General features: G+C 38.9%; 3 protein-coding genes across 4 annotated transcripts in view; 1 reads left to right on the top strand and 2 right to left on the bottom strand.

The window, feature by feature from the left end:
- Nucleotides 1-1,124: 1,124 nt before the first annotated feature.
- si:ch211-191i18.4 (uncharacterized protein LOC799350 homolog) lies at nucleotides 1,125-3,048 on the top strand. Its single transcript, XM_036566505.1, has 3 exons — nucleotides 1,125-1,347; nucleotides 1,651-1,764; nucleotides 2,924-3,048. The coding sequence occupies exons 1-3, from the start codon at nucleotides 1,219-1,221 to the stop codon at nucleotides 3,029-3,031; spliced, it is 351 nt and encodes a 116-aa protein (XP_036422398.1). The 5' UTR covers nucleotides 1,125-1,218; the 3' UTR covers nucleotides 3,032-3,048.
- A 97-nt stretch (nucleotides 3,049-3,145) lies between these two features.
- jtb (jumping translocation breakpoint) lies at nucleotides 3,146-6,635 on the bottom strand. 2 transcript variants are annotated; one of them, XM_036566504.1, is made up of 6 exons: nucleotides 6,429-6,635; nucleotides 5,546-5,738; nucleotides 5,339-5,379; nucleotides 5,158-5,243; nucleotides 4,940-5,016; nucleotides 3,146-4,812 (listed from the first exon to the last, which is right to left on the bottom strand). In XM_036566504.1, exons 2-6 carry the CDS (start codon nucleotides 5,632-5,634, stop codon nucleotides 4,656-4,658), a joined length of 450 nt encoding a protein of 149 aa, XP_036422397.1. In that variant the 5' UTR covers nucleotides 5,635-5,738; nucleotides 6,429-6,635; the 3' UTR covers nucleotides 3,146-4,655. The 2 variants fall into 2 exon arrangements, with proteins under 2 accessions (XP_036422397.1, XP_036422396.1); XM_036566503.1 differs by having other exon boundaries at nucleotides 4,940-5,019; nucleotides 6,429-6,634.
- A 3,967-nt stretch (nucleotides 6,636-10,602) lies between these two features.
- Nucleotides 10,603-25,932, bottom strand: part of LOC118804892 (potassium voltage-gated channel subfamily KQT member 4) — a 66,944-nt gene continuing 51,614 nt past the window's right edge. Inside the window, exons 9-14 of the mRNA XM_036565506.1 lie at nucleotides 25,170-25,292; nucleotides 17,553-17,782; nucleotides 17,085-17,184; nucleotides 11,797-11,928; nucleotides 11,447-11,585; nucleotides 10,603-10,857 (exon numbers count right to left, since the gene is read on the bottom strand). Of these exons, the coding sequence (XP_036421399.1) occupies nucleotides 10,654-10,857; nucleotides 11,447-11,585; nucleotides 11,797-11,928; nucleotides 17,085-17,184; nucleotides 17,553-17,782; nucleotides 25,170-25,292 (928 nt within the window). The 3' untranslated portion in view covers nucleotides 10,603-10,653. The remainder of the gene's footprint in view (nucleotides 10,858-11,446; nucleotides 11,586-11,796; nucleotides 11,929-17,084; nucleotides 17,185-17,552; nucleotides 17,783-25,169; nucleotides 25,293-25,932) is intronic.

Here is a 25,932-nt window from a genome sequence, read left to right as displayed (position 1 = left end):
GGTAAAATAAAATGAAAAATATCTGTCATGTATTATATATAATATCCGTCATTCTATGTTCTGTGTGAAAGGCGCCCTCACTCGGGCTGTTTACACCAGCCTTCAATGCAATATAATCAATTCTTCAATAAGCCTTGTAATTAAGAAGGCAATCATCAAAGGGCACGGGGGGAACAACGTTTACCTTTAATACTGATCAGTGAGCCGCGCTGATCCAGCTTCTGCTGACCTGTGGTTTCTTATCTGAGTGGTCTAATAGGTTTTCTCCTCTGATGTCCTCATCAAGGGCTTCTGGCTTCTTGATGAACTTTACACAGCGGCAGTCTGACTCCTTTAAATAAATTCATCAGTAAATCAGAGCATGTTGAGGATTAATGCTGCTGTGCCCTTTTCTACACCACAGAAAACCTTACTCGGACGTTGACTCTGACCTTTTAGCCAATATCACAAGATAACAGGTCTGTACAGGCTGTGTTGACATGATCAATGGGTTTTCTGTCATTTCCTACGAGCCGGTGATGCACTGACATTTATTTCAATGAAACACCAAAGAACTGAGAGCATCGGAATAAAATTAATGTCCACAATCTCCTGTTAGCTGCTGACAGTATTGGTAAATCAAGACGGGAGGAGGATCGCACAGCTCAGAAACACTGTGCAGACATTTATAGCTCATATATGTGTGTATACAGGCCACAGTACCACTGGACGGTCAAATGACTTTTCCTTACACACTGAATAAACAACATACACACTGGGAGTGGGCAGCAGGGGAGACTAAACACACGGCAAATCCGCTTTGATGTAGAGAGGATTAGCCTACACTACAAGTCGCTGAAAGTGTAGGCTTCAGGACACAGGCGCTCAGGATGGAGGTATTATTTCATCGTATGTAAGACACACAAGAATATAAGCAAACTGAACTGTTTCAGTAAAGAGAGTCTCTCATCTTGGGCGGATATTTACGCTTAAATCATGTGGGAGACGCAGCAGCGGCGTTTCTCCCACCAGTAAACCGACAAAGCCACGCCCAACTGCGAGGTCATTGGTTAGAAGGGTCATATTTCCTGCGCTTGGATTGGCTAATAAAGTACGAACTACTCGCGCAGGAGGCGGGGCTTGTCTGAAAATAGGTGCGGAAAAATAACACTGACCTTCTGCTCCGAATCAGAAGCTCTAGGCTAATATTGTCCCTCACGAGTGGCGGAAAACCACATTATGCCAAATTTCACCTCGCTGTTGATTGTGGTTTGTGTAGTTTTATGTGTTACTACTGTGGGCGCGAGACCGCCAGAGAACCTGCCTTTGGAACCGACGGACTCCAGTGAGGAGACCAAAACAGACCTGGTGAGTGAAATGTAAACAAAACCAATGCAACCTGTAGACTAAATTAAGCAGGTTTATCGAGAAATTCGTCACTGTGTCCTGGTCAATGATCCTTCTACTCAGAAACATACTAATTACTGTATACTATAATGTAATACAGTATATCTTTAATATATCAAGGCAAAGATTTTGGTACTGAAATAAAGTTATTAAAAATTAAATATCGACAGTGCCACTGAAACAAAGGGCATTTTAACACAGTAAAGATGGCGCTGTTCTTGTTAGCTAAAGTGCTAGGCTAATGAAACTGTTTTATATTTGCAGACAAAATTCTCTAATGGAAACTTCCAGACAGATGGCGTGGGCACATTAAGGAAGAGGTTTAACCGTCTTCCAGGAGTGTGCAGGCGTTTGAAGAGAAGGAGAATAACAGTTCTGGTACTTCTATCCCATAACAGACCAGGGGCACAGCTAGAACTTTTAGAATGGGAGGGCCAAGTGAGACACCGAGGATTTACTGGGGTGGCACAAAGCTAGGAAAAATAATAGCAAAACTGTATTAAACTGACATATAAATTGATGGTTTGTTTTTCTCTGTAACTAAATTTGTCCATCATTTCACATGAATAAAATATTACATCAATACAACTATTGCTGAAAGTAAATTGAAAGATAAAACTGTTGATGTAACATACTGTAGTGATTCATGAGGAAATGATGTGTTTGAATCAAGTAAATTAAATGCATCACTTTTTTAGTTTACAATGAAAAACATTTTATATAGACAGGCCACAGAAGTTATTCATTTAGGTTGAATTCACTTCAGGTAATACATGACTGTAATGATCAGACAGCGAGCCAGACAGCACTGTATAAGGTAACCTACACCATATGCATATATTCAACTATTAAAAAAATTAGCATGATATATGATTATAGCTGACTAATTTTTGATAGTTAATGCATGTAACCATTGAACAGCCTTATTCACAATGTAGCTCACACAGCATCACTGCTGAAGGGACCCAGTGCACATTCACTCGCCTGTCACTGAGTAAATTAGCCCATCACAGCAAGATACGCTGATTATTAAATGCAGCATTATCAGACTCTCATAACTGACTGGTAACAACCCTGATGGCAGATTTTCACCATAAAGCGTAATTGATGCTTTATTAATGATGGTTGATTGATAGCTGACTGTCTCACTTTCCATAACTGGGGTGGCCAGAAGTGTGGCCATGCTGCATTCCCTCGGCTACACCTCCGTAACAGATAAACAATAATTTGCTGATTTATCGCCCATTCAAAAGGATACTAGGCCAGATGGTTCACAGGATCGTACCTCCAATAAGGCTTTAACCTACAAGCACTTTGTAGCCTAGTGCTCCACTGCACATTCAAGCAGCACTTAGTGGATTAGTGTGAAACGTTTAAGGGACTTGTTCCTGGTATACTGAGCATTTTTGGCTCTGCCAAGGATTATGCAATCACCATTCAGATGGCTTGGTGTTTGTGTAGGTGTCTCTTATTACACTAATTATAGAAGTGCAAGAACAAAGTGTTTATTTGTTCCTATGTCATTTTCTCTCCACAGTGCAACGTTGAAAAGTACTGCTCTGCTTGGAGGGACTCTCAGCATGGCCATATCTGCTCCTGTCCCAAAGCATCAAAGTGCACTCACTTTTTCTTAAAGAGTTTTTAATTTCATATTGCAGTGCTTTGCGAGAAAATGCAAGATAATACTCTTATCTTAGAGACGTTAACAGCTTTGCAAGGCATATGAAGTCATGCACATGAAACAAAGGCTAAAAAAAGATACAGTAAGAACTCTCTCTGTTTAATTTATTCCTCCATTCCCCCTTTAAATACAGAGAATAGGAAACATATCGCATCTTTCATAAAAAATACATTATCTACAGTTTGGGTGGGCCAGTAAAACTAGCCAAAGAGAAGACCCTAGCCAGGAACATGCAGCTGTTTCTTTACTTGTAATCCTGTGCAGCAACAAAATAGATGAGACATGACTTTGCAAACTGGCTTCACCCTGCCAGATCACACATGACCAGAGGAATATGGTGTAGAAAAATAAAAAGAACAGCTGTATCACTGGAAGCACAGGTTCAAGCCTGGCTTGTACCGAAGTTTAAAAAAAGATAGGTATTTACTATACATGTCTACCACTTCAAAAAGCAATTTAAAACAGAAACATGTGCATGTTATTCAACATAATGCAGATTTACTACATTTTTAACAGACAGATTAAAACAGCAGAGTTTTAGGTTGAGAGAAGTCAGCAGCGGCAATCAGTGCAGTGCCCAGCGCGTCATCAGTACATTGTACAAGTCAAATATTAAGCAGGCAAAACATTACACATACACTGAAAACTATGCACAGCATGACAGAGAGAACAGTGGTCAATCTGTATTTGATGCCATGGTGAAACCGACAGGGCTAGAAAAACATTCTGTATAATTTTATGAATTAAAAACTGAAAATTTGTAAATAAATTGAGTTGTGAGATCTGTAAATCTGACTACTTAATAATGGACATCTGAACATTTTCACAACTCTTATGTACTGGAAAATTATGTCTACAACCAAAGTGGCAAGCAACCATTTTTTCAGTGTCAATAATTACATTCAGTCCAGTATGATATGGAATACACTTTAAAAAATGCAGGGCCAAAGTTTTATAATTAAAAACGTCAGTTTCAGACACTTCCAAGACAAATCATATTTTTCAGATTCAAAGCCAAATACCACAAGTTTCCAGTACTTTTAAAACACATGGTCATTTGAAACAAATAAACTCACATACTCTCCCTGTACATAAGATCAGCACAGTGTTAGTGAAAACGTACCTTTAGCCATACACTATATGCACAGAAACAGAAACTTTTCCAAATCTCAGGTCTTAGCAAACTGTCAGTTGTTTCTCATGTAATGTCTGTTCGTGTTTGATTCTCCATTTCTTTTGGAGGCTGAATCCCCAATTCAAATCCTTGAAAGTTCACAGTTAAAACAAGATCACTGTGGCATAGCATGGATTACCTGGGAAAAGGGTCAATTCTGCAAGGAGGCAGAATCTGCCATCCACATTTAATGTCAGAATGTAAAGGAATCTTTCGTCCATTCAGCCAGCTGTGGCAAGTTTTGTGCAGGAGTGTCCACTGATCACAACCCATGCTGAACCAGTAAACCTGGGAGGTGAACTGGTTACTACAGCTGTGCTATAACACTGAAAAAATGCTGACCCTTGCTGTAACTTCAGAGGACTGGACCTCCTGATCAGATTTGTGCAACAGTTCTTAATTCAGTTTTAAGTACTAAATAGATTCTATCTGCCTGCGAACCTTTTCCGAGGCTTGCCGGTCTAAGGAGCGTTGCCGGGCGACCACCACTAGGGCAAAGATAACAGTGAGCCCCAGCACGGCACCTTCAAACTTCCAGAACAGGTGCTCCTCCATTGTTGCTGAGCGGCAACTACCAAGATACAAAGAGAGGACAGTAACTTAACAACTTACATTTAATGGGAACATAGCAGTTAAAAGACTCCACATCAGCTCAGTAAGGGTCAGGGAAAGAGCAGGACCGAGAGAGCAGGACTTACCTCTTCAACTCATCTTTGTTGGACTTGGTACAGTTAATCCTCTCCACATATCCTGTCTGGCGACAGGCCACTTCTGTCTTCTGGAGAGATTATGGAGGGGGATTTAATGCAAGCCAAAGGAACATAAGTGCCACTCACAAAAACAAACACTGGACTGATCTTTGGAGTAAATATATGCATCTAAAATTTAAACACACACACACCAAGATGATTCTCACCGTTTGGAAAGCATTACATAGGGTGCACTCGGCAGCAACTACGAACTCTTCCAGTTGCCAACATGGCATGGTCACAGACTTTGTTACTGCAATTAGGAAACATTAATATCAGCAACACAATTTTGTTAATGATATAGACGGCTGCATTATACGAGTTATGAGTATGTTCTAGATAGGCTACCTGCGGATTTCTCTTCACTAAGAAGTGCAGCCCCAAACACTCTGAAAGAGGATTAAAAAAAGGTGAAAAGTCACTGATAATCATCACTCATAAACTCGTGGCGTCTCGAAGTTTCACACTCGGTCTGCCCTCTGAGAGAAATTTCCGAGACGGAAACCAGAGACTTATCAGCCCAAATCAAAGGCTTTTGTAATCTTGCGGACTAACCTGAGAGACACCAGACCCCAGAAGAGCGCGTGCAGAGCCAGCACTCGGGGTCTCAGACAGGCCATCGGGATCCTGCAGTCGCTCTCCATCCCGCGGGCGTACGCGCACACACACCCCACCACTACCACTTATAGACGCTTCATAGCTTCACAGGAGCAGCTTCTTCATACAGAGCCAGACACGATCGAGCAGCCTGAAGACAGGAGATTTAGGAGGAAGCGAGGTGAGTGTCGTGTCGAAGACTGATCCACACATCAACAAACCAATTAACAACCAGTCAGAGTACAGACTGCGAAAGATGAAGAAACCCCAAGAAGAGCAAAAGGTGAAGTTAGCTTCTCTTTCGGATTTTCCCTTCCACCTTAAATGGCGCAACAGCCACTTCTTGTTGGTGCAGTAGTTACCAGAATGACAGGAATGTACCTGCTGCACCAGTTAAGGTAGACCGTAAAGTTCAGTGTTGTGAGGAGAGCTGGTAAGATACCTGATAGTCCTGACACACGTTCCTGTCTGTACAAACGTTACTGACAGTAAGGTAGCTTAGCTTACCTGTGTGAGATGTGATAATTAAGTTACCAATATTTTGCCTATAATTAACCAGCTTGAGGTTGTGAGGAGTGAACTCGGCAAACTCGGCGAAGCACCAGCTCTGGTTTGGCTAACCGCTCTTTAAAACATATACAGTTTGCTACGTTAGCTGCCAACACAAGTGACCTTCGTGACTGTAAAGGCCAAAACACGCTCCTGAGTTGCTCATTAACGTTACTTAGACCTGATTAAAGCTAACTAGCGCTTGCTACGTGTTAAGCTATCTGGCGCTGACGTGACTGTGTTTAGCAATGTGTACTGAAGGAAGCTCTAAAACACACAGCAGAGTCCTCACCTCACAGCACCACCGCCGCTCCGCGCTCTGATAACTCGATATGTCCCGAGATCTCTGAGCTCCGAAAGTCCGAAAACTGACACTTGAGGCCGCGTGGCGGGTCACTGTTCCGCTGTTTTTAACCCGATACTTTATTTACACAGAAGTGAAGACGTGACTATCCGCCATCTTTAACTCCAGCGTTGCGATGACGTCAAATCAAGTGAATGTGCATTTTTTTCCTTTAGAGAAATGTTAGAGCGCCGTCTAGTGGTTGTTCCCATTGAAGGGGAGCTCCACCGAATTTTTAAAAATTCTATATAATTCAATTGTGACAATTGTTTTTTATGTGAAATGTTTTATGAGAAACGTACTGTCTCGTACTGATTTTATTTACTTACTTTATCATAAACATTTAGTGAACTTACACGCGTTTTCTAAGTTGTATGTAATATATATATATATATATATATATTATATATATATATATTTTTTTTTATTATATAATTAAGATATTAATAAAATACTGTTTTTCATAAATTGCCCCTAGGTGTGAGTGTGTGTGTTAAACGTGTATGTATGTCTGTCTGTCTGCCCTGCGATGGGCTGGTGACCTGTCCAGGGTGTATCCTGCCTTCCGCCCAGTGACAGCTGGGATAGGCTCCAGCACCCCACCGCGACCCAGAAGGATAAGTGGTTTAGATGATGGATGGATGGATGGATGTTTTTCATGTACCTGCCCACCCAGCATGTATTTTAAAAAATACATTTTAAGCCAAAATCTTTTTTCTAAAACTATTGTAAAAGAATGTCTAAGGGATTAGGCAACAAATTCATCACCATTTCAAATAATACGTTCAGTGAGGTAGCTTTAGGACGCTTTAAACGCTTCAGACAACTGTTAAACACCAACACTGTGAATAATTCTGATTCTTTAAGTTCCCCTATTTTACATCAAATAACTCTAAAAGACTTTGTTTACCTCTTAACAATTGAATTCTGCAGAAATTGTGACATAATCGGTGCTTCAAATCATCAGACTATCCCACTCACACTGGACCCAAGTGAATGAAATGACCATTTGCTAAAGAACTTGTAGAGCAGCAACTGCTGCCTCCCCTGCTACGGTAGGACAACAGATGTTGATCATGTTGGACATACATCACCCTAAAATGTATCACTGCAGCACATGCCCTGACTGAAAGAGCTTAACTCACATGTCTTGACTGAGATATTCTTATTTACTGTAGCAAAAAAAGATGAAACTCATTGCTGTTTAGATATATTTCTATTTTTGTGCCTCAGTATTTACAGTGAGGTTGGTGAGTTTTAGGCATTAAAACCAACATGGAACCAATCTGGATAATAAAGAGACAAATGATCAAAAGGTGAAATGTTCCAAATAATCATAGTTAGTTCTATCCGCTTATTAGTCCTCTGTCACACAAAATTGCTGGTCATTCTTAAACAAAATCTGGATTTATTAATTTTTTTTTACAATCATACCAGATTAAACATACATATTTCAGAGCAAATTATCTCTCATATCAGCAGTTAACAATCATGTCAATGGACAGCAACAATAAAGGAAATATCACAAATTTTTAATAGTACCTTGGTGTACAGCTATGTATTTAAAGGACATAAGATTGATAAGTAAAGAACTGAACAAGGCAGAAGACAAAACTGAATAGGAAGGGGAGCCAAACAGAAAACGTAAGAAAAAAAAACAAATGAACAAAAGGAAACAGGAACATACAAAACAACATGGCAGAGTGAAATGTACGTAGGTGAGAAGAAGATAGAAATATTTTGCCAAGAGCATATATTGTCCATACATGAGTCTGTGCAGGTGCAAATGTGGTTACGTATAAAACTCCTTCAGGATTCTGTTTACTCCAGTTCAGTCCATTTAGAATGATTCATTAATGCCATGATTAGTAGCCCAAACAATTGCTTAGGTCTACCTTTGTATCGTAAACACATCAGTGTGCTCTAGCTACGTAGATAAGGCAGAGGAGAGCTGCTGCTCCTGCCATGCTGTTGTTTACCCAAACTGGCTGCAGCATTTCTTATAAAGCTGGATTCCCCTCCCAAAGTTGCATGCATAGATACTGATATGGAGCTCATGCACAAAGACTAAAGTCTTATATCAGTCACTTAATCTTGATCACATCTGTTTAATCAAACTGCCAAACTGCTTCTAGCATTGTATGGGGAAATATGAAAATATTCAGTAGGTGCTTCACAGGGAAAATATTGTGTGACAGGCTGATATTTGATTCAATAATGGCCCACGGCCATTACATGCCTCCTGAATTGGGGGTAAGTTTAATAAAGTTTCTAGAAAAAAGCTATACTGGAAAAAAACATCACTTGATGGGAATTTCAGAAACTAACGTAAGCAAGTAGAAATAGTAAAGAGATCATAACATACCTGTACAGTCTTAAAAATAAAGGTTCCTTAATAATTCTTGGTTTGGATGTACAATTCTAGGAAAAACCTTTAACTGCTGTAGAACCTTTACGTCATGTGGAGGATCTTTTAACTTTAAAAGGGATCTTTACATTCACCGTCTTATTCACTAAAATTATGAATAAGAAAGTGTTTTTTTTTCTATTATATCACTCCAAAAATGTTTTATTTTTAAGAGTGTAGGCCTCTCATTCAGTAGGGCTGCACCACTTGATTTGGGCTGAAGTACATGCAGGATGAAAAAATGGGCTGCAAGGCAGATAGGGAAGAGGCTAAAAGGACAAGAACAGGGCATATAAACAGCCTCTATGACTAAATCCACTAAAAAAGAAAAGGTAAGCTTACTGCCGTATGCTATTATTCCACCTGAAGGCATCCTAGCCTTCCACTAACATGCACTTTAATGCAGCTATTTCAGTAAAGGAATAGTTATTTTCTAGTTCTAATTTTGATTCTTCTTTTTTTTTTTTTGCACAGTGGGCTCTTGAGAGACAACTGAGTGACAAGAAGGTGTACCCAAATCTGTGCAGTATAGAAAGCGCCGCAACAAGCTATGGAGTTACCACAATGCATGACAGAACCCTGAGTGCCACAGCAGACCAAGATTTGGTTCATTCTTCCCATCCTGGGCATGTCCTAAGAAGTAGGATGCAAGGCCATGCAACAAACAGATCAGGAGTTTAGGAAAAAGATGATGCTTTGGTCAAAACTGCCATTTGTCCCTTTGTCCAGCTTGAGTCCATCATGATGAACTGTACTGTCGTCTGTCCTTCGCACTTAGGACAGAATTAGCAGAACAGCACAAGGTTAAGGGTATGCAGTACATTCAGTAGAAGCTCAGTGACACCTTGTGGCACAAAGGACGCTGCATCAGCTCAAAGTTTAAAAACGAGAACAGAGAGCGAGAAACCCAGTTTGAATTCATTTGAGAACCAAAGCCCTGATCTCAGAACAAATAGAAATCTACTGGAAGTCTACTGATCAAAACAAAACAAAATAAAAACAGAAACAGAAACATTACTGGCATCACAGCATCAAGAAATAAATGCCAGAATTTTTTTGTATCTACAGTTGACTGCCTTTTATAAAAGAGACTGCAGAGGTGAAAGTAAGTGAGACAGTTTTAAGTGGTCAAGTAACAGTGCTCCACCCACTCTCATCTGGAAGACAGAAAAATAGAGATACTTTGCCTCTGCAAAAAGCTTTGCTTTCTACTGGACAAGTTCTTATAACTTTGATCTCCTTCGCATGAAGTATCAGTGTTTTCCCAAGAATGCCTGGTTGCCATGAGAATGCCACTGTTTGCCCACAAAAGCTGTGAGACAGTTTACCTAAAAAGACAGCGAGAACACTTGCAATGATAATCAGACTCATGAGTCAGAATTTAAAAAAGGATGCGAACACTGAGTATGGGTTATGTGTTTGGTTTAGAAATGAAAGAGACAAACATCTAATGTAGCTGAGGTCAGAAACGAGAAAATACGCAACTGTAACACATTAAAAAACATATGCACACCCAAAAGGAGTCCTTACAAGGTGTGGAATTGAGCAGAAACAAAAGGCAAAGACACAAAAACATAAGGGATAAAAGTCAGCGTAGAGGTAGGCAAACCCATGTGATAATGTGGGGACAGCTGGAGCAGTAGGCTGTAAGAATCAGCAGAAGGGTTTTTGCAGCGTTTGTGATGTGGAAGTTTAAGCTGAGTGTCTATTGGCTGCAGTCACTGTGGGGCTGCTGGACGCACACAGTCCCCCTGTTCTCTCCTGGTGTCAGTCCATATTCCCACTGTCTGACTGGGAAATGTTGAGCGTGTTGGCAGAGGGAAAAAGCTCGCGTTGGTCAGTTGGACTTTGGTAGTCAGAGGTGAGGTCAGGCTCCAGCAAAGAGGACAGGGTGAAGTGGGAGGAGCCTTTTTTTAGGCACTGAGAATAAAAGTTTAACAGCAGGTCCAGCTTGTTTTCAATTGACTGCACCTGAGACACCAGAGAAAGACACGGTTAGAGGCATTTCCTTGTGGAATTGATCTAAAGAATTTACAGCACTGTGTAGTATCTCAGAAGTTTCCAAAACAATAAGAAATGAAAAAAAAATGGAAAGAAAATGGAGAAAGAAAAGGAAAGACAATGTCTAAAATTTCATAAAATTGCATACAAATGTCATAGACACACAGCAATGATTACACTGTGTGAATTCTGTTCACAAATAGATCTGTTACTGTTCAGAGACGTCATAAGCAGGCATTTTATAGATGTGTTGATTTGTGACAAATCAGAACTGGGTCAAAAAGTGGTGACACAACTATTGGCAGATGTAGTTTTTTTAACTGTACTTTTTTACATGAAAAGAGACAGAAGGTGATTGGTCACTTCAGTGATATAAAAATACAGTGTAATATACAGAATTCTATTTCTTTGGATTCTTTTGAAATTTGGCTAGGAAAATAGTTCGAAACAGTCAGTTTCTGTAAAAAACAAAAACAAATAATTCACCAATTATTTAGGGCATTTATATTTTTTTGTTTTTCTCTTGAAACAAAATATTCATTACTTGGCCACGCCGTACCTGCTTCTCCACTTTAACTACACGTCCCATCATGCTCAGCTCATCCATCGGATCCAGTTCCGGAGGAGTCTTTTCACCTTTTTCTGTTCTCACCTTCTTATCAGATTGGACAGCTCCGCGGCCAACAATCTGATCTACCCTTTTTATGCAGAAAAATGTGTCAGTGTAGTCTGGAGTTTTCTAATTTCATTCTATGGCTGCTTCATATGTATTCTTTAGACTTTTTTACACATCTTTGAAAAGTTGGTGTCAAACACACCTCACTATGTTATCCTACATATCACAAGGCTTCATGCAACTTAAAAAGTGAATGTGCTCTGAAACAAACACAACTTCTTATTAAACCAAACCTTGTCTGCAGGCTCTTGATTCTGCCCAGCATGTCCAGGTGTCCGGCCGAATACTGCTCAATTACATCCTTCACATCATATGGTCGTAGTGTTTCCTTAAACTTCCGTTTGGCTACCAGGAATTTGAGGATTCTAAATAGAAACAACACACACACACACACACACACGCACACACAATCTGAGCCAGGTACAGAGGTACAGTAAGAATAAGACTGATACAAGGCTGCAGGGGTCTTTATTAAAGTGTACTTTTGGGCTTCTTATGGAAGTATTAGCAAAACAGCAGAAATACAACGGTAACTAGTTGATGGATCTGTACTTCTCTGAGTATTTTCAAATTGTAAATAGATCAAATATATTTGTGAGTAAACTCCTTTTACTGTTTGACTTTTGGTTCCTAATTTGTATCCATTCACATTTAGTTTCTAAATCCCTTTTTGGGTTTAATTTCATTCTGATCTGTTAGTTCAGCACATGGACTGCTTTGCTGTTGCTTACATCATTTACTTTCAGACTTTAGCATTTTATTTTACATTAAGAGGGTCCCAAAAAAGAGAGCCTAACAAACTTCAGTTCCTTTACTGATAGTGGCTGGATATACTCAGAAGTTCCACTCCAGATCTATAGGGAACTCTACTTGTACTTTTTTTTTAAGAATGCTCCAATATGGGACTTGTGGGCCGACACCGTTATCCAGTATTTTTTGTATGTATATATCTGCTGCTGATGATACATAAACATTCATAAAATGTAGAGATTAAAACTAAATCCACCTGGAGTAGCAATAAAAAGAAATGTAACATTTATTTCTGTAGGCTTACAATGACAGTAACATGAATAAAATGCAGATATTTTAGCACAGCAGCCTATTCTGTTCTTGCGGTGTGCAAATACATCATCACATAACAGTCTGAAATATCAGTCACATCTAAACATTTGATTTTCAAGCAAACAGCTGCTGATTAAAGCTGCTGAAAACGATGCTTTCAATTATATTTGGATTTAGACAGTACAGATTATATATTACTGGACATAGTCAGAGATGTGGCCAGATTCTTCAACCGAACTGCTTTTGCCTAATGCCTGAGAGGCCCGTCATAGCTGACAGAGATGAAACTGTGCAAGGTTTGTTTCTTTCATCAACCTCGGCTCAGATTCTCCTTATTGTTCTCTATTACTTCATGAAGCTGGCTTGACAAAAAGCATAGAACACACCAAATGTTAGCATCAGCAAACATGTGCACTCAAACTGCCATCCTGTGCCATGATAGATTACTCCAGGAGTAAGCGAGGACAGAGAACGTGAGCAGAGGAGGCTTTTTTTCATAGAATATCCTATCTCCTGTTAGCAGAGTCCTGCCTCTATTTAAGAGAATATTCTTTATTAGGGGACAAGCGAGGCAGAGCTTCCCAACTCAGGGGCTCCTAACCCTGCTGTAAAGCCATGTCCAGCCAGCAGGGGGAGAGACTGGACTTGGATAAGAAGAAGCACTGGCTAAAGCAGGTGAAATAAATCTAAGGGCCAAGATGTGTTTAAAAAAAGAACCATTGTTTTGCAGGAATAGCTTGCGTGTGCGAGTGCCGAGCTGTGCATCTCTGCCTGGGTGATGGTGCCGTTTCTGCTGGCGGGATGCAAGAGGAACTCTACAGCTGGTGCCTCAGCACACGTCAAGCCCCCAGAACCCAAGTTTCTTGATGACTCTTGAGTTTAGGGTTTTTGCAGGCTGCATTTTTCCCCCCACAAATTTTGCAGGTAGCTGCACATTTCGCTAGGGTGGGTCTCAGGTGCGGATTAAAGAGAGGGTAAGGAAAAAGAGAAGGAGAGAGGGAAAAAGCAAAAAGAAATCCCATTTATTTCCTCTCTCCAAGGGTTTCCATAAAATGCTGACTCTCTGTGTCAATGGCAATGCACTGTAAGGTATCGTTATACTGTCAGCCTTTAGACTACCCCACCCCCGAGCAACCTTTAAGTTGGTGCCCCTAATAATAGCTGCAAGAACACTGGCACCTGGATACTCCTGTATCCAACGTAAAGTGTAGGCTGTGGTAAATGTGTATGTGAAGTTATCTGAAATCCAAAAAATGACACTAATAATTGTCTATTATAAAAAAAAAGTTCCACTGCATTATATTATAAAGGGGCTTAAAGCATGGATTTTATTTATTATTCTGAGAGTACATTAACTGTATTTTAGAAATGAGCAGGGCTTTGGTAAGTGTGCACAGTTTAGTTCATTTTATCATTGTAAGGACATCTGGTGCAGGTCTTTTTCTCCTGTGTTCTGGAACATCTCGCTGAGCCCAGCTCACGCTTTCCTGCAGAGGAACGCTGATGAACTGTAATACTCTCTTTAAAGTGAAACCTCAGCATTGTGTAAAGCTAAAATTTGCTTGCTTCTAAAGGACATCAATCTTATCCAGGGAGCCTTACGTAAAATGCAAAATGCTGTTCTGCCACTGGCAACAATGCACCTGTGAGTGCTGCACACCTGGAGCTTTGTGTTCTGTGCGTTCTTGAAGGCTGTGACCAAGTCAACTAAACTGGTCAGGCCAAAAGGCTCAGATTTAAGCTGCGATAATTCCGCTCAGTGAATGGTACTATGTGGCATTCATGGGTCAGATTAAGGTCAGATTGAATAAGCTCTATTCTGAAGTCTACCATGCACACTAGCAGAAGTTAGCAGTAAGACTGAGCATAGTTCAGGCAAACAATACACCTGCAGGGTGCAGAGAGCCATGTGTTGACTCAGGCTTTGAGTATCCCAGTGTTTATAATTCTTTAAATCAGTGTATGTTCACATGTCCACATACAGTGTGTTCATTTGCTTTGCTCTGTTTTTGATTTTTAAAGAAACATGTATTTTGTTTGTTTATTTTGAAACGTGTCAGACAGAGGTGTAATAGGATTTCATATTATGTGAATTTGACAGACTTTCAAGTGGTACTGGGAGGATCTTCTCAGCTGATTTAGATGGTATTTGTGGGAAGTGAAACATGATAATATTGGTTGATATTATTTTCCCTGCCCACTGGTGCACAGTGATGTGATAAAAACTCAGAAGACTTTTTAAAGCCAGGCAAAAGCCATCACACTTCGATCTATGATTAAAACAGGAATTTTGTTTTTAAATAAATGATGTATGAGGAATCCTGCTTAATACCACAGCTATGAAGGCAAAAATGTCGGTTTTGATTTAAGGTTGAAACCAAGCCAAAAAGACAGATTTCACAGAGGTTGACCTTCAAAATGCCTCTTGAAAAGGAGGCAAAGATACAGAACAAAAATTATACAGTACTAAAATTGTTTAAAAAAAGTTTTTGTACATTTTATTTTCTTAACAATCTCTGACTACTTGCATTTTTGCACATTTTATTTCTTTAACAATATCGGCTGCTAGAATACTGTATCAACCAAATACTGTATTCCATTGCTGTTCTGGTTGTTACCTCAGTGACAGTTATGCTCATATATGCTAGACTATCTGCTAATATGTCACAATCTACATGTTCTCAGCACCGTGTACTGCCTGTTTTGTTTTGTATTTGTTGTTAGTCTTTTGTATTTATTGCACTGTATTGTCTGCACTGTGTATATTGTATTATTTTGCACTTGTGTTTCTGTGTTGCACCATGATCCTGGAGGAATGTTGAAATGACAATAAAGCCTCTTGAACTAAAGCCTCTTGAACTTGATGTTTTTTGTAAACAAACAAAAAATCTGTTGCTGGAGATAAACTAAGAAAATATCCCATCTATCTGGATGTACACTGGAAATTGGCTATTCAGAATATCAGAGTGTGCTGTAAACCCTTTGATTTTTATGGCTATGCTTTTTCATGTTCTCCCATAACCTCTGCATGACACAAGAGCTGAAGGATTATCTTCTAATTATTATTTAGCAGGTTTTGAGTTTTGAGCCAGTATAATTCTTTTCCTTGAAAAATGAAAACTTAAAAAGGTGGTCCTAAAAATAAACATTTTTCACAATTCTGTTGGAGAAACAATGAAAAGTGTTTATAATACTAAAAAATCATAGAGATTAATGAGTAAATTAATTACCTCTATGACACTGTTGGTCAAGTGCTAAAACATTTTTTGCTAAAAATTTAAAACAATACTTTCAATTATATTTGGATTTAGATATGTAAAAGCAGTGGTCACTAACCCTCCTCCTGGAGATCTACTTTCCTGCAGAGTTTAGTTCCAACCTGCATCTAACATGCTTTGCCTCCCTCACCTAACACTAACATAGCTGATCCAACCAGTCAAGAACTTCCAAAGAAGTTAATTAGCAGGTGTGGCAGATTGGATGAACTATAGGTTGCAGAGGAAGGCAGATCTCCAGGACCAGGGCTGGTGACCACTGTGTTAAAGCTACACCTTTGTAAGTTTGGGGATTTTGAAATTTCTCTGGCAGAAATATGTAATTTAACTCAACTGCGAAAGAACATTTTTAACGTCAACTGTGTTTCGACTGTGTTTTTGCATTTGAGACTTAAACATCGATCTCTGACTTTTAAATTACTATTACTATTTTAGGTTTTATATGGTGACTCACAGCAACACACTCACATTGTATTTTAGTGTGTTTTTTCTCCTAACTCAGTAATGCTACTTCTTCAGAACTTACATAGTGCAGCTTGAACTTCTCATTTCAAAGGAGCTTCTCTGTGTAGAATTTTTGGGGGTGGTTATTTGTGCTGCTTTAGTGGGCTGAGCTTCCTCCAACCATCGATGCACGCCACAAGACAATAACTATACCATGATGTGTAAATTAATTAGCTGATGCATGACAAACTTATCAACTGTTGTGAGGACAAACACTCATCAGATAGAACAAGTCAGCATTCAGATCTTTTATTACTTTCTGCTTTTTAAACAAAAATCCGAGCTTGTAGCTGATGGCTGCCATGGCCCTTATGTACATCATCCTTCATTGTCATTGTAATTGTGATATTAATAGTGCTTGAAGTTTGCTTCTGAAAAGGTCAAGGCTGAGGAAGCATGTTCTATGCCAAGGGTCCTTTGCAATAAACAGCTCATTCAATAGAAAGCCAAGGTGACGTAGATAAAATGTTCATTTATTTCACTAGGGCCATAAGAATTCTCCTCAAAGACTGTAATATTGCATGTAAGAATTGGAAGCCAGTGTTTGAACAGTTATTTGACTAGATTTAGGCATTTTATACCTTAAATTGGCAAAAGAAATAACCAGATTTCAGAATATAAATTAATCTAGAAGCCCAACTGGGAACTTCAAAACTGACCACCAAAGCTACTAGACTCACCTAACGGCTCGAATCAGGGTCTTCACTGCCGGTATAACATCCTCCATAGCAACATCACAGTACGACTTATCCTCTGTGCTCTCTTCTCCAACTCCCTCTACTACAAGAAATGACAGAAGAGAATGTTAGGTGTTTATATGAAAGTGAATGTGTGCACTGCTGTTCATGGCTGCGTTCATATTCAGACTTTGTTGCTAAATTAGATTTTTTTTTTATCAGACCCAATCATTCCGCTTTGACAGTTCACATTTGTGTTTGTAAATGACCCATAGGCCCAGCTGTGATTAGAACAGTCCCCTGCTCTGTACGTGTTTTTTTAAAAAGTTCACCACTGCCTTACAAATCTGAAAACAACAGATTATTTTGTTCACACAAAAGTCAGACCTGTTTCATATTTAGCTGAAATCAGATTTGTGGCCTTTGTGCCAACCCATAATGTGAACGTAGACTATGGTAGCACTTGCGTACCATCTGCGGCAGGACGAGGTTTGAGGCGGAGTGAAGTGCGGAATCGGGTTCGGTCGTTGAAGCTCCAGCTTTTCTGCACCTTTCCAGGGCTGGTGGCTTCAGGCACGTTTTCAGTGCTGGGTGAGCGGCGCACACTCCCTGGGGGCACAGGGGAAGAAGCCTTGCCCCGGATTGCCTGAGTGGAGCGGGAATTGTTCATCCTAATGCGGTCCCGAAATGGAATCTTCCCACTGCCAGCATATTTAGAACAGTGTATTCACAAACAACAGACTGATATTGCCAACTGATAAATGAAGTCAGTACATTAAAAAGTAATATATTGTAGTTATACTGTAGATTATAGAGGAAATGTTCTTAATAAGCACATGTAACCCATAAGCCCGCTTGTAACATCTTTTTAGATCAAGATATTTGTGTCTATGTGGAAGAACTGTTGTGAAAAAATTAAAAATAGTGATCCTCGAAATAAACACTTTTTGGAAATTTATTAGAAAACAATGACAAGATGTGATAATACTATATACAAAATATTAAGACAGGATAGAGTTGCCCATTTAATATGCTACTTCCTATTTCAAACGAGCTCTCTGAGGTAGTGGATTGTCAGAAGTCACATGGCCAACAGTAGTCTGGACACTTTGGGTACTACTCAACAAAGTAATAGCTCAAACTTTTTGAAAACAACTAAAACATGAGTATGTGATTGTAAACTCTGTGTTGAAGCTTTTTATTTGAGGTGAAATAAGAAAAAAGTCACACTGTTCTATAACTTTTTTGTTCTTACAGTGCTTGAATTGGAGCAGTTCCCAGCTAAGAATTTTCTTAGTCAACCAAAATGCCTGATTTTTGACTACCAGTCATCTGCCACCCCAGCATCACTCCAGCAAGGTGCAAACTAATACATAACACAGTACTGGTAAAATTACACATTTTTAGCATGACTAGCAATGCCTTTTTTAGAAAGTGTTAGGTCTACATCATATTGAACTGTAAGTTAAATGTGAACAGTAAGCTCAGTAAAGTAAAACAAAGTTTAAACTTAGATTGACACTCACTATTTACATAATTCAAACTTCAAAAATATCTAGTTCTTTGAAATAATTAAAAGACTGTGAGAATCTTAGTTGATCAAGAAAACTATGACTGATAAGACAACTAGTCAACCTCAAGTGAACAGTCCTTGCTTGAATGCGTGAAATGTTGAAAAAGATTACCAACAGTTCCCAACTTTTATTAATAAGTATATTATTAGTCCTTCTTAAAAGTGTGCTGCTGTTGTTCATGTATTTTCAACGTACTTTAATACAATTGACTGGGCTTAGTGGGTACAAAGGTGGGCTTAAAGGGGTCTTTAATTGTAAAATCTATATGATAAACATGTTTACTTAGAAATATGTTTGCATTTTAGTAGGGACTGCACAACATGCTGGCTGATTTTTTAATACATAAAAATAAACATTCTTTTTTAGAACTCAGTCGGGAAAAAGTGATTCTGTTTAGGTAAGAATATATGAAAAAAGACAGACAAATGAGCAGAAAACAGGTATAGATGTGTTAAACAATGGTTAGCAGTTAAGTAAAATGGCATTAGAGACAAAGAAAAAGACCCGTATTTTGTAGAAGTTGAAATTTCAGAACACTTTAAAAATTCTACAAAAACACAGTCGTGATAGAACTGCAATCATCCAAAGACTGGTGTGCCTCAGTGACAGGACAGTTTTCAAAGAGTAATTCTAAAATAATACCTAAATATAATACAACCTACAGTTGCACGTTTATCATTTATTGTATGTACACAAATTAAAATGTACATCACTGTGACAAGTATATCATACTGGCTGAAATGATACATGTTTAGCTCTTGTAGAGGACTGCTGCATAAAACATTCACAACTCCCTTTACTGAACAATAAGAAATGAATAGTAACATGTTAGGTGTGCACTCTGTGGTTAGTCAGCCATTTAAATGAATATTTAAATCACTGAAGGAGCATTAGCAAATACATCAGCAGATTTAGCAGTTTCATTTCACTAGCTGAAATGTTCTGTAAGATTCATAATTACAAAGGAGACAAAGTGGATTAACTCACATCATGCTACAGGAACAGGCACTAACAGAACTAATGCAGTAATGCTCAAGCAATGGCATGCAGTTTAAAGATGGTTGAGACACATACTACTGAGAACATTCATGTTAGCAGATCTCACAAGCTGAGGTAAGCCGTTCAAACTGAGAAGTCTGTGAACACAATGTTCATTTACTGCTAACACAATAAGTAGAACATTATATAATATAATAGATGTGCTCGAGAGAGGGACTGTTGTTAAAAAAAACGTCCTCAGAGCATTATAAATGTGGTACAATAAAATCATTTCTGCTCTAAACTATATAATTCATGCAAATATAATTCTAACTGCCAAACCTTTGTAATAACTGCTGTAGCAGGGCCACAGTCACATGCAACAGAGCTTAAGCCTGTTATGCCATTAATGTGTACGCAGGACTGGCCCAGGCTGAACATGCGAGTCATAAGTCTGGCCCAAGGGCCACCACACTCCAAACAACGAAAGATCTAAGCTACACCAAGACTCATAATTAAGCATGCATATCTTGCTTAGTAACTACACCCTGAGTTCTAAACATTCCTACATCTTCATTACGTTCAAACATGCTAGAAACGTTCAGAGAGCCAAGTCTCACATGAGTTAAAGACATATAGTCGGCAATGCTGATCCTGGCATCCAAATAAACCATGATGAACAGCAATTTAGTAAACCTTGAAAAACAGCAATTTAATTACATCTGAACTCATGGTTTATATTGACCTTTTGAGCACAGGCAAACCTCAAGCAGAACTGTACTCCTCATCTCTCGTCTAGTTCTCACACGCTACAGGCCACATTCAGAGATTACTGAACCAGAGCCACCTTTGTTCTTGTAAAGAAATGTTAGGAATGTGCCAAATCCTAAAGTAATGCTTTTTAACGGAGCTGTGCACTGTGTCCTTTAGTCATGATGCAAAACAATGCTCCGAGTCACAAGAATATGTGAAGCTATCGAATGTTTGTTATCTATTATCTAATATTCTAAAACTATTTATAAATGGGCATCGAAACTGATTTCAAACACATTTTATTACTCAGTGAATGAACCATAAAAATTCAATTCACTAATGGAGGTGGAAGGAACAAATTGCTGTCGTAAGAAAGCCTTGTATCTCTGAAAAACTAGCTTTATAGAAGAAATTCTTTTGTGTTAAAAAGAAAAAAAATCTTAATATGAATATATGTTCATATATGTACATATATATATATTTCAGTTTTATTGCAAGTAATTTAGGACCACTTCTATCGGTCTATTTATCATAAAATATTCACACAATGTAAAGGGTGGGAGCTACGAGGTTTTGATATGACAGCTATAATACTTTTGTAAAAGAGCACTCTTTTATTGTTGGGGCTCGCTCAGCCAAGCAGCTGCTCTGGGCCAGTAAGACTCTGAAACGGTCAGGCATAAGAGGGGGAGTCGTGCCCATTGTGTAGCAGGCACTGTGACAAGGATACCTCTGCTTGCAGCCAGCATGAATCCGGAAGAAACCCCGCTTTTTAGATATGAGCTGACTGAGGAGACACACAAGGCAGAGGGGGAAAGCGTGAGGGCTGTGAGGGGAAGTTGGCTGTGGCAGGACACAACAGTTACACTTGTTTTCTTTATGTGGCTATCATCAGCTAATTCCACAGTCAGAACTGATTCTTGATTAACTTAACGGTACGTTCACAGATATGCAAGGTATGCCACGGGCACTAATGGTGCTGTTCCACCACACGTTTGTACGGCGACTCTACTCGACTCTACTCAACTCTACTTGCTTTTGGTAACACATACATACCATATACCCCCTTAACATAGCCGGTCATTATAGTGATGCTGCATGAAACTGCCGTGACATGAAGGAGACAAATTTTGTTCATCAAAAGCTGATGGCAGCAAGAAAAAAGACTGCTGAAAAAAAACAGGAGAGTTTGGGAAATACTACATCAGAGTTCAGATGACGGGATGATTCTGGTTGCTCAAAGGCAATGCAAGAGGGTACAGGAACCTGGTAGCCAATGTTAGCATTTGTGTATAGGGTGACAGTGACGATCCTATCAGTAGTCTGCAGTTTTTCCACATCACCTTTTACTATCAGCTCAGCTTGCTTGGAACCTCAACGAAGGTGATACCAAAAATAGTACCAGGCAAGGCGAGTAGAGTTCAGTTGAGCCGGTACCATGGAGTGGAAAAGTGGCTAAATACACCCCATACCATAACAGACTCTGTTTTTCTAACGTTACGGTAGTAAAAATTTGGATTGTTCTTTCTTTTTGGCCTGAAGAACGTGACATTTTGACTGTGCAACAGTCTATTTCTGATTAACCTGAGCCCAGAGAAGTCGTCTCTGGACATTGTTGACATACACAGTGCGCTGTGCATTGTACAGTCTTGAGTTGCATTTGTGGATGCAGCAATGAACAGTATTTATTGATTGTTTGTCATTTATTGATTGTTTGTCAAGTATTTCCGAGCTTATGTGGTGATCAATCACAGAAGCCTGCTGGTTCAGAGGTCACATGCATTCAGTTATGATTTCCAGCCTTGTCCTTTATGCATAGAGATTTTCTGACTTCTCTGGATGATGATATTATGCATAGTAGGTGAAATACCTAAAATCCTTGCAATCACTCCTTGAGGAACACTGTTCATAAACTAGATTATTATATCTATATTAAATAGATTATTTGCTGATGCATTTTTTTTAAGAAAATTGACCCATCCTTGCTAGTTGAAGACTAGGCCTTCTTGGATGCTCCCTTTATACCCAAGTATGCAGGGATGGGGGAGTAGCTAAGTAGCGTTACTTTTTGTAGTTAGCTAAAATTTTTTGTAGCTAATAGCCATAGCCGCTACCGTTTTATGAAATGTAGCAAATAGCTGTAGCGCCTACAGATTTTTCTGTAGCTATAGCGAAAACTTTCGCTACAATTTCGCTACAGCCATCATGCAATCCGCACAAAATCTGAACCATAGAACACGGCCATTAACTGGGCTGGTGGCCACTGTGCAATCCAGACTGAGCCGCGGACAGTTTGAGCAAATGGGAACGGGCTGATCACCCCTTACTATAGTAAGCTTAGCGCAGGGGTCGGCAACCCAAATGTTAAGAAGAGCCATTTTGTTCTTTCAACAAAAATCAAACCAACAACATTTTATGTCTGTTTTATCATCTTGGCTGTAAGCATATCTCAGTATGTGCTGATAGCACAGGCTAAAAATATAACGAACACAAACGCAGACTTTGCTCTGCTTTAATCTTTAGCTCAGCTATAGCTGCTTTTCTCACATCTCAGGAAACTTCTCTGCAAGTTTCTTGTAAAATATCTCTCAATGTTCGACTTTTTACGTGGCTGAAGTCGCTTCTCAGTCAGCCTCAGCGTGAAAGGTCGGTGAATTAGCAGTTATACGTTAACTCAAGCATTTAAGTGTTTATTGTGAAAACTGTGTTAGAACTGTGTGTTATAACATTTTTACAGCAAAGGAGGATTATGTTATTTTACCTACAAACCTAGTTCTGCCGCGGAGTCACAACAGCTCTGCAGCAGTGGAGAGATTATTCAGCTGCGCAGGCCTGATTCTCACCCAAACCAGAGCCAGGGTCAATGATGAGGATTTTGAGGTTAAAGTGTTACTGAAGTTTAAACGACTCTGAATGTCATGTCTGTATATCTTGCTGAAATGTTTAAATTGGAGCGGTTTTATTTCAACAGTTGACAATGCTTTGCACAAAGTTGTTTGGTTTATATTCAGTTATTTTTTGTTGATTTTTGTTAGGAAAAATCTGGAATAATTGACTTTGCCTTCAGTCTAAATTTTTGTTGGATATCACGCCTTTGGTTGTGTAAGTTTGATTGTTGGTTACACTTTTTCACTACTTTCTGTTTTTATTTGCATTTTACATCCTGTCCCAGCTTTTTTGCAATCAAGGTTTGTAAACTGGTATGTAGCTTGTCTACTTTTTAAGTGATCAAGCACTCAATTCTTATTTTCTTTCCCATTCTCGGGGGGATCCACCCATTGTTTCACTTTCCACAAAGTGAAACAATTCTGTTATATTCACATATATCTTCCTGCTACTCATAATCATAAGCAGATAACACCCACTCAAAAACAAGTGCAACTTTGTAACAGAAGGAGGACTGAGTAGTATTAAAATGAGCTGGCTGAGTCTCCTAAACTTTTCACAACCATCTTGAGCACGAGTGAGTAACAATCTTAGGATAAGACGTAAGCATTAATGTGTAGGTTTGAAAGAGTAGGGTTAAGTCACAGGACACTTAATACAGTTATTAAGGCACAGACAGAGGGAAGGCTTCATTTACAAGCAGGGACAGCATGCAGATCCTGCACATGTGAATTCAGGCCATTTTTCAATGAAAAAAAACAACCACATGTACTGAAGCCACAGGACCCCAATGTAGGCTATGTTAAAGATTCACAACACTGTCCTTTACAATCAGTTCAATGTCACAATACAGAAAGACAGCATAATTCAAAAAACCATTGCATTTACAGTAGAGGACTCAGAATGCACAGCAAAGCAGCCAACGAGCTTTATCCATTAAAAGAATTAAATTCCTCTCAAAAGCCTACCACAAACCTTGAGACTCCAGAATTCCCGAAACTGTGGATGGATGGAAAGATGGCAGAAAAGTGAGGAAGAGCAGATGAGATGGAGAGGACAAATGAAAGGGAGGAATGTATGGGCTTATGAAACTAGTTTGACTTTTGAAAATTGCATTTTAATAATTTTCAGCCATTTACAACATTGAATCTGAGCAATAGCTTTGACCTTAAAGGGAAATAGTAATTAAATCACATGTTTAAAGGTGCTGTGTGTAAGATTTAGTGGCATCTCTTTCCAAGCGTGTAGCAGAACCTACGCTACACTACGCTTTCCAAGAAACATGGGGCACAACATAGCGGCCTCTGTTGGAAGAGGATCTGCTCCCTATTAAGATATGAAGGGCTCAATCTAAGCTAATGAAAACATAGTTTTCATTTCAGTTTATAGTTTATAGGTGATTACATACTAATGGAAAAATGGTTTTGTATATCATATTCTATTTCTGCTAATATATCCCCCTAAATCTTACACACTGCACCTTTCTTTGGCTAAATTACTCTTTAACAGTTACAATTGTGAAATCATTTCTAGGGGACAGTCCAGTATAAATGAATCCAAAACCGGGATAAAGCTGTGCTTGGAAAACAAGAACATAGTGTTAGTAATGTTAGTATCAGCTGTTAAGAGCGCACAACACAGAAGATATTCACAGGAAGCAAAAGCAAGCAATAGCAGCGCAAATGTAACTTACTTAACCTTACTTTACATTAGTTTACAATAACGTTTACAGGTCTATCCTTGACTAAGTTCCATATGCTGTTTTTTGACACCATACAGTAACCTTAGTGCTCTGTTCTTTCAGAAGACAATCACAGCACAATATATGTCTGAATGAATTCACCATAAATAATGCCCAGAGACGTTCTGTGAATACTGGAGCTGGACAGTAGCGTACCTGTCCCCCGACAGGTAGAGGGAGCTATAGGGCCGAAGGCCCGACAGCAGGGTTTGGTAGTTGTGAAGAACCTTCTTGGTGTTACGCTGCCGTTGGAGGTGACTGAACAGTAGCGTCAATTCTCTGACCCATGAGCAAAAAAATAAAAACATGACAAAGGAAAAAATAAACTCATAAAATGAGAGCAAACTTATCAACCAAAGCCACACTTAAAACGACAGAGATATGGATTCAGGAAATTATATTTGCACATAATTGGTTTAATAATGTAAAGCAGATGTAACAGAATACACTTAAATACTCATACTTCAATTAAGTCTGTACTGTAAGTAATTTACATATATTCTGTCTTTTTAAACAAAAGATAATTAGTCAAATTAATTTTGAAAAAGCATGTGAACACAAAGGAGTAACAGCAATGAAGAAAATTTCAAAACCAAATTTAGCGGATTGACAAATTTGGGATTTGAAAATAAAACCAGATAATAGTGAGTTGAAGGCCCTGATATCTTTCAGGGGGTAAGACTATTATAAATTCTGTTGTGTGACACATAACTGTCTGCTCATATCAAATAATAAAACTCATCAGTAGTAGCTCAGAAATTATTTACTTTCAGCTATTACTGCATACAATGTCCCTGCACACTGAAAGAATAGTTATATTTTTCTTCTTCTACTGTTCGTAAGAACCAATGTTAAAATAAAAATGGAAATAATAATAAACATTTAAATTTGATCATTTTTTGAAAACATAGGCCAAAAT

This window comes from Colossoma macropomum, unplaced genomic scaffold, assembly GCF_904425465.1.
Source record: "Colossoma macropomum unplaced genomic scaffold, Colossoma_macropomum, whole genome shotgun sequence".
Lineage (NCBI taxonomy): Eukaryota > Metazoa > Chordata > Actinopteri > Characiformes > Serrasalmidae > Colossoma > Colossoma macropomum.
Note: the sequence above shows the minus strand (reverse complement) of the source record. Positions and strands in the feature narration are given on the sequence as shown.

Coding starts and splice junctions, on each gene's coding strand:
- jtb (XM_036566503.1), bottom strand. CDS start 5,634: ATGGAGAGCGACTGCAGGATCCCGATGGCCTGTCTGAGACCCCGAGTG. Junction 5,020..5,157: donor TATGTAATGCTTTCCAAACG/GTGAGAATCATC, acceptor TAATCTCTCCAG/AAGACAGAAGTGGCCTGTCG. Junction 4,813..4,939: donor AACAAAGATGAGTTGAAGAG/GTAAGTCCTGCT, acceptor GTATCTTGGTAG/TTGCCGCTCAGCAACAATGG.
- si:ch211-191i18.4 (XM_036566505.1), top strand. CDS start 1,219: ATGCCAAATTTCACCTCGCTGTTGATTGTGGTTTGTGTAGTTTTATGT. Junction 1,348..1,650: donor AGGAGACCAAAACAGACCTG/GTGAGTGAAATG, acceptor TTATATTTGCAG/ACAAAATTCTCTAATGGAAA. Junction 1,765..2,923: donor GAAGGAGAATAACAGTTCTG/GTACTTCTATCC, acceptor TTCTCTCCACAG/TGCAACGTTGAAAAGTACTG.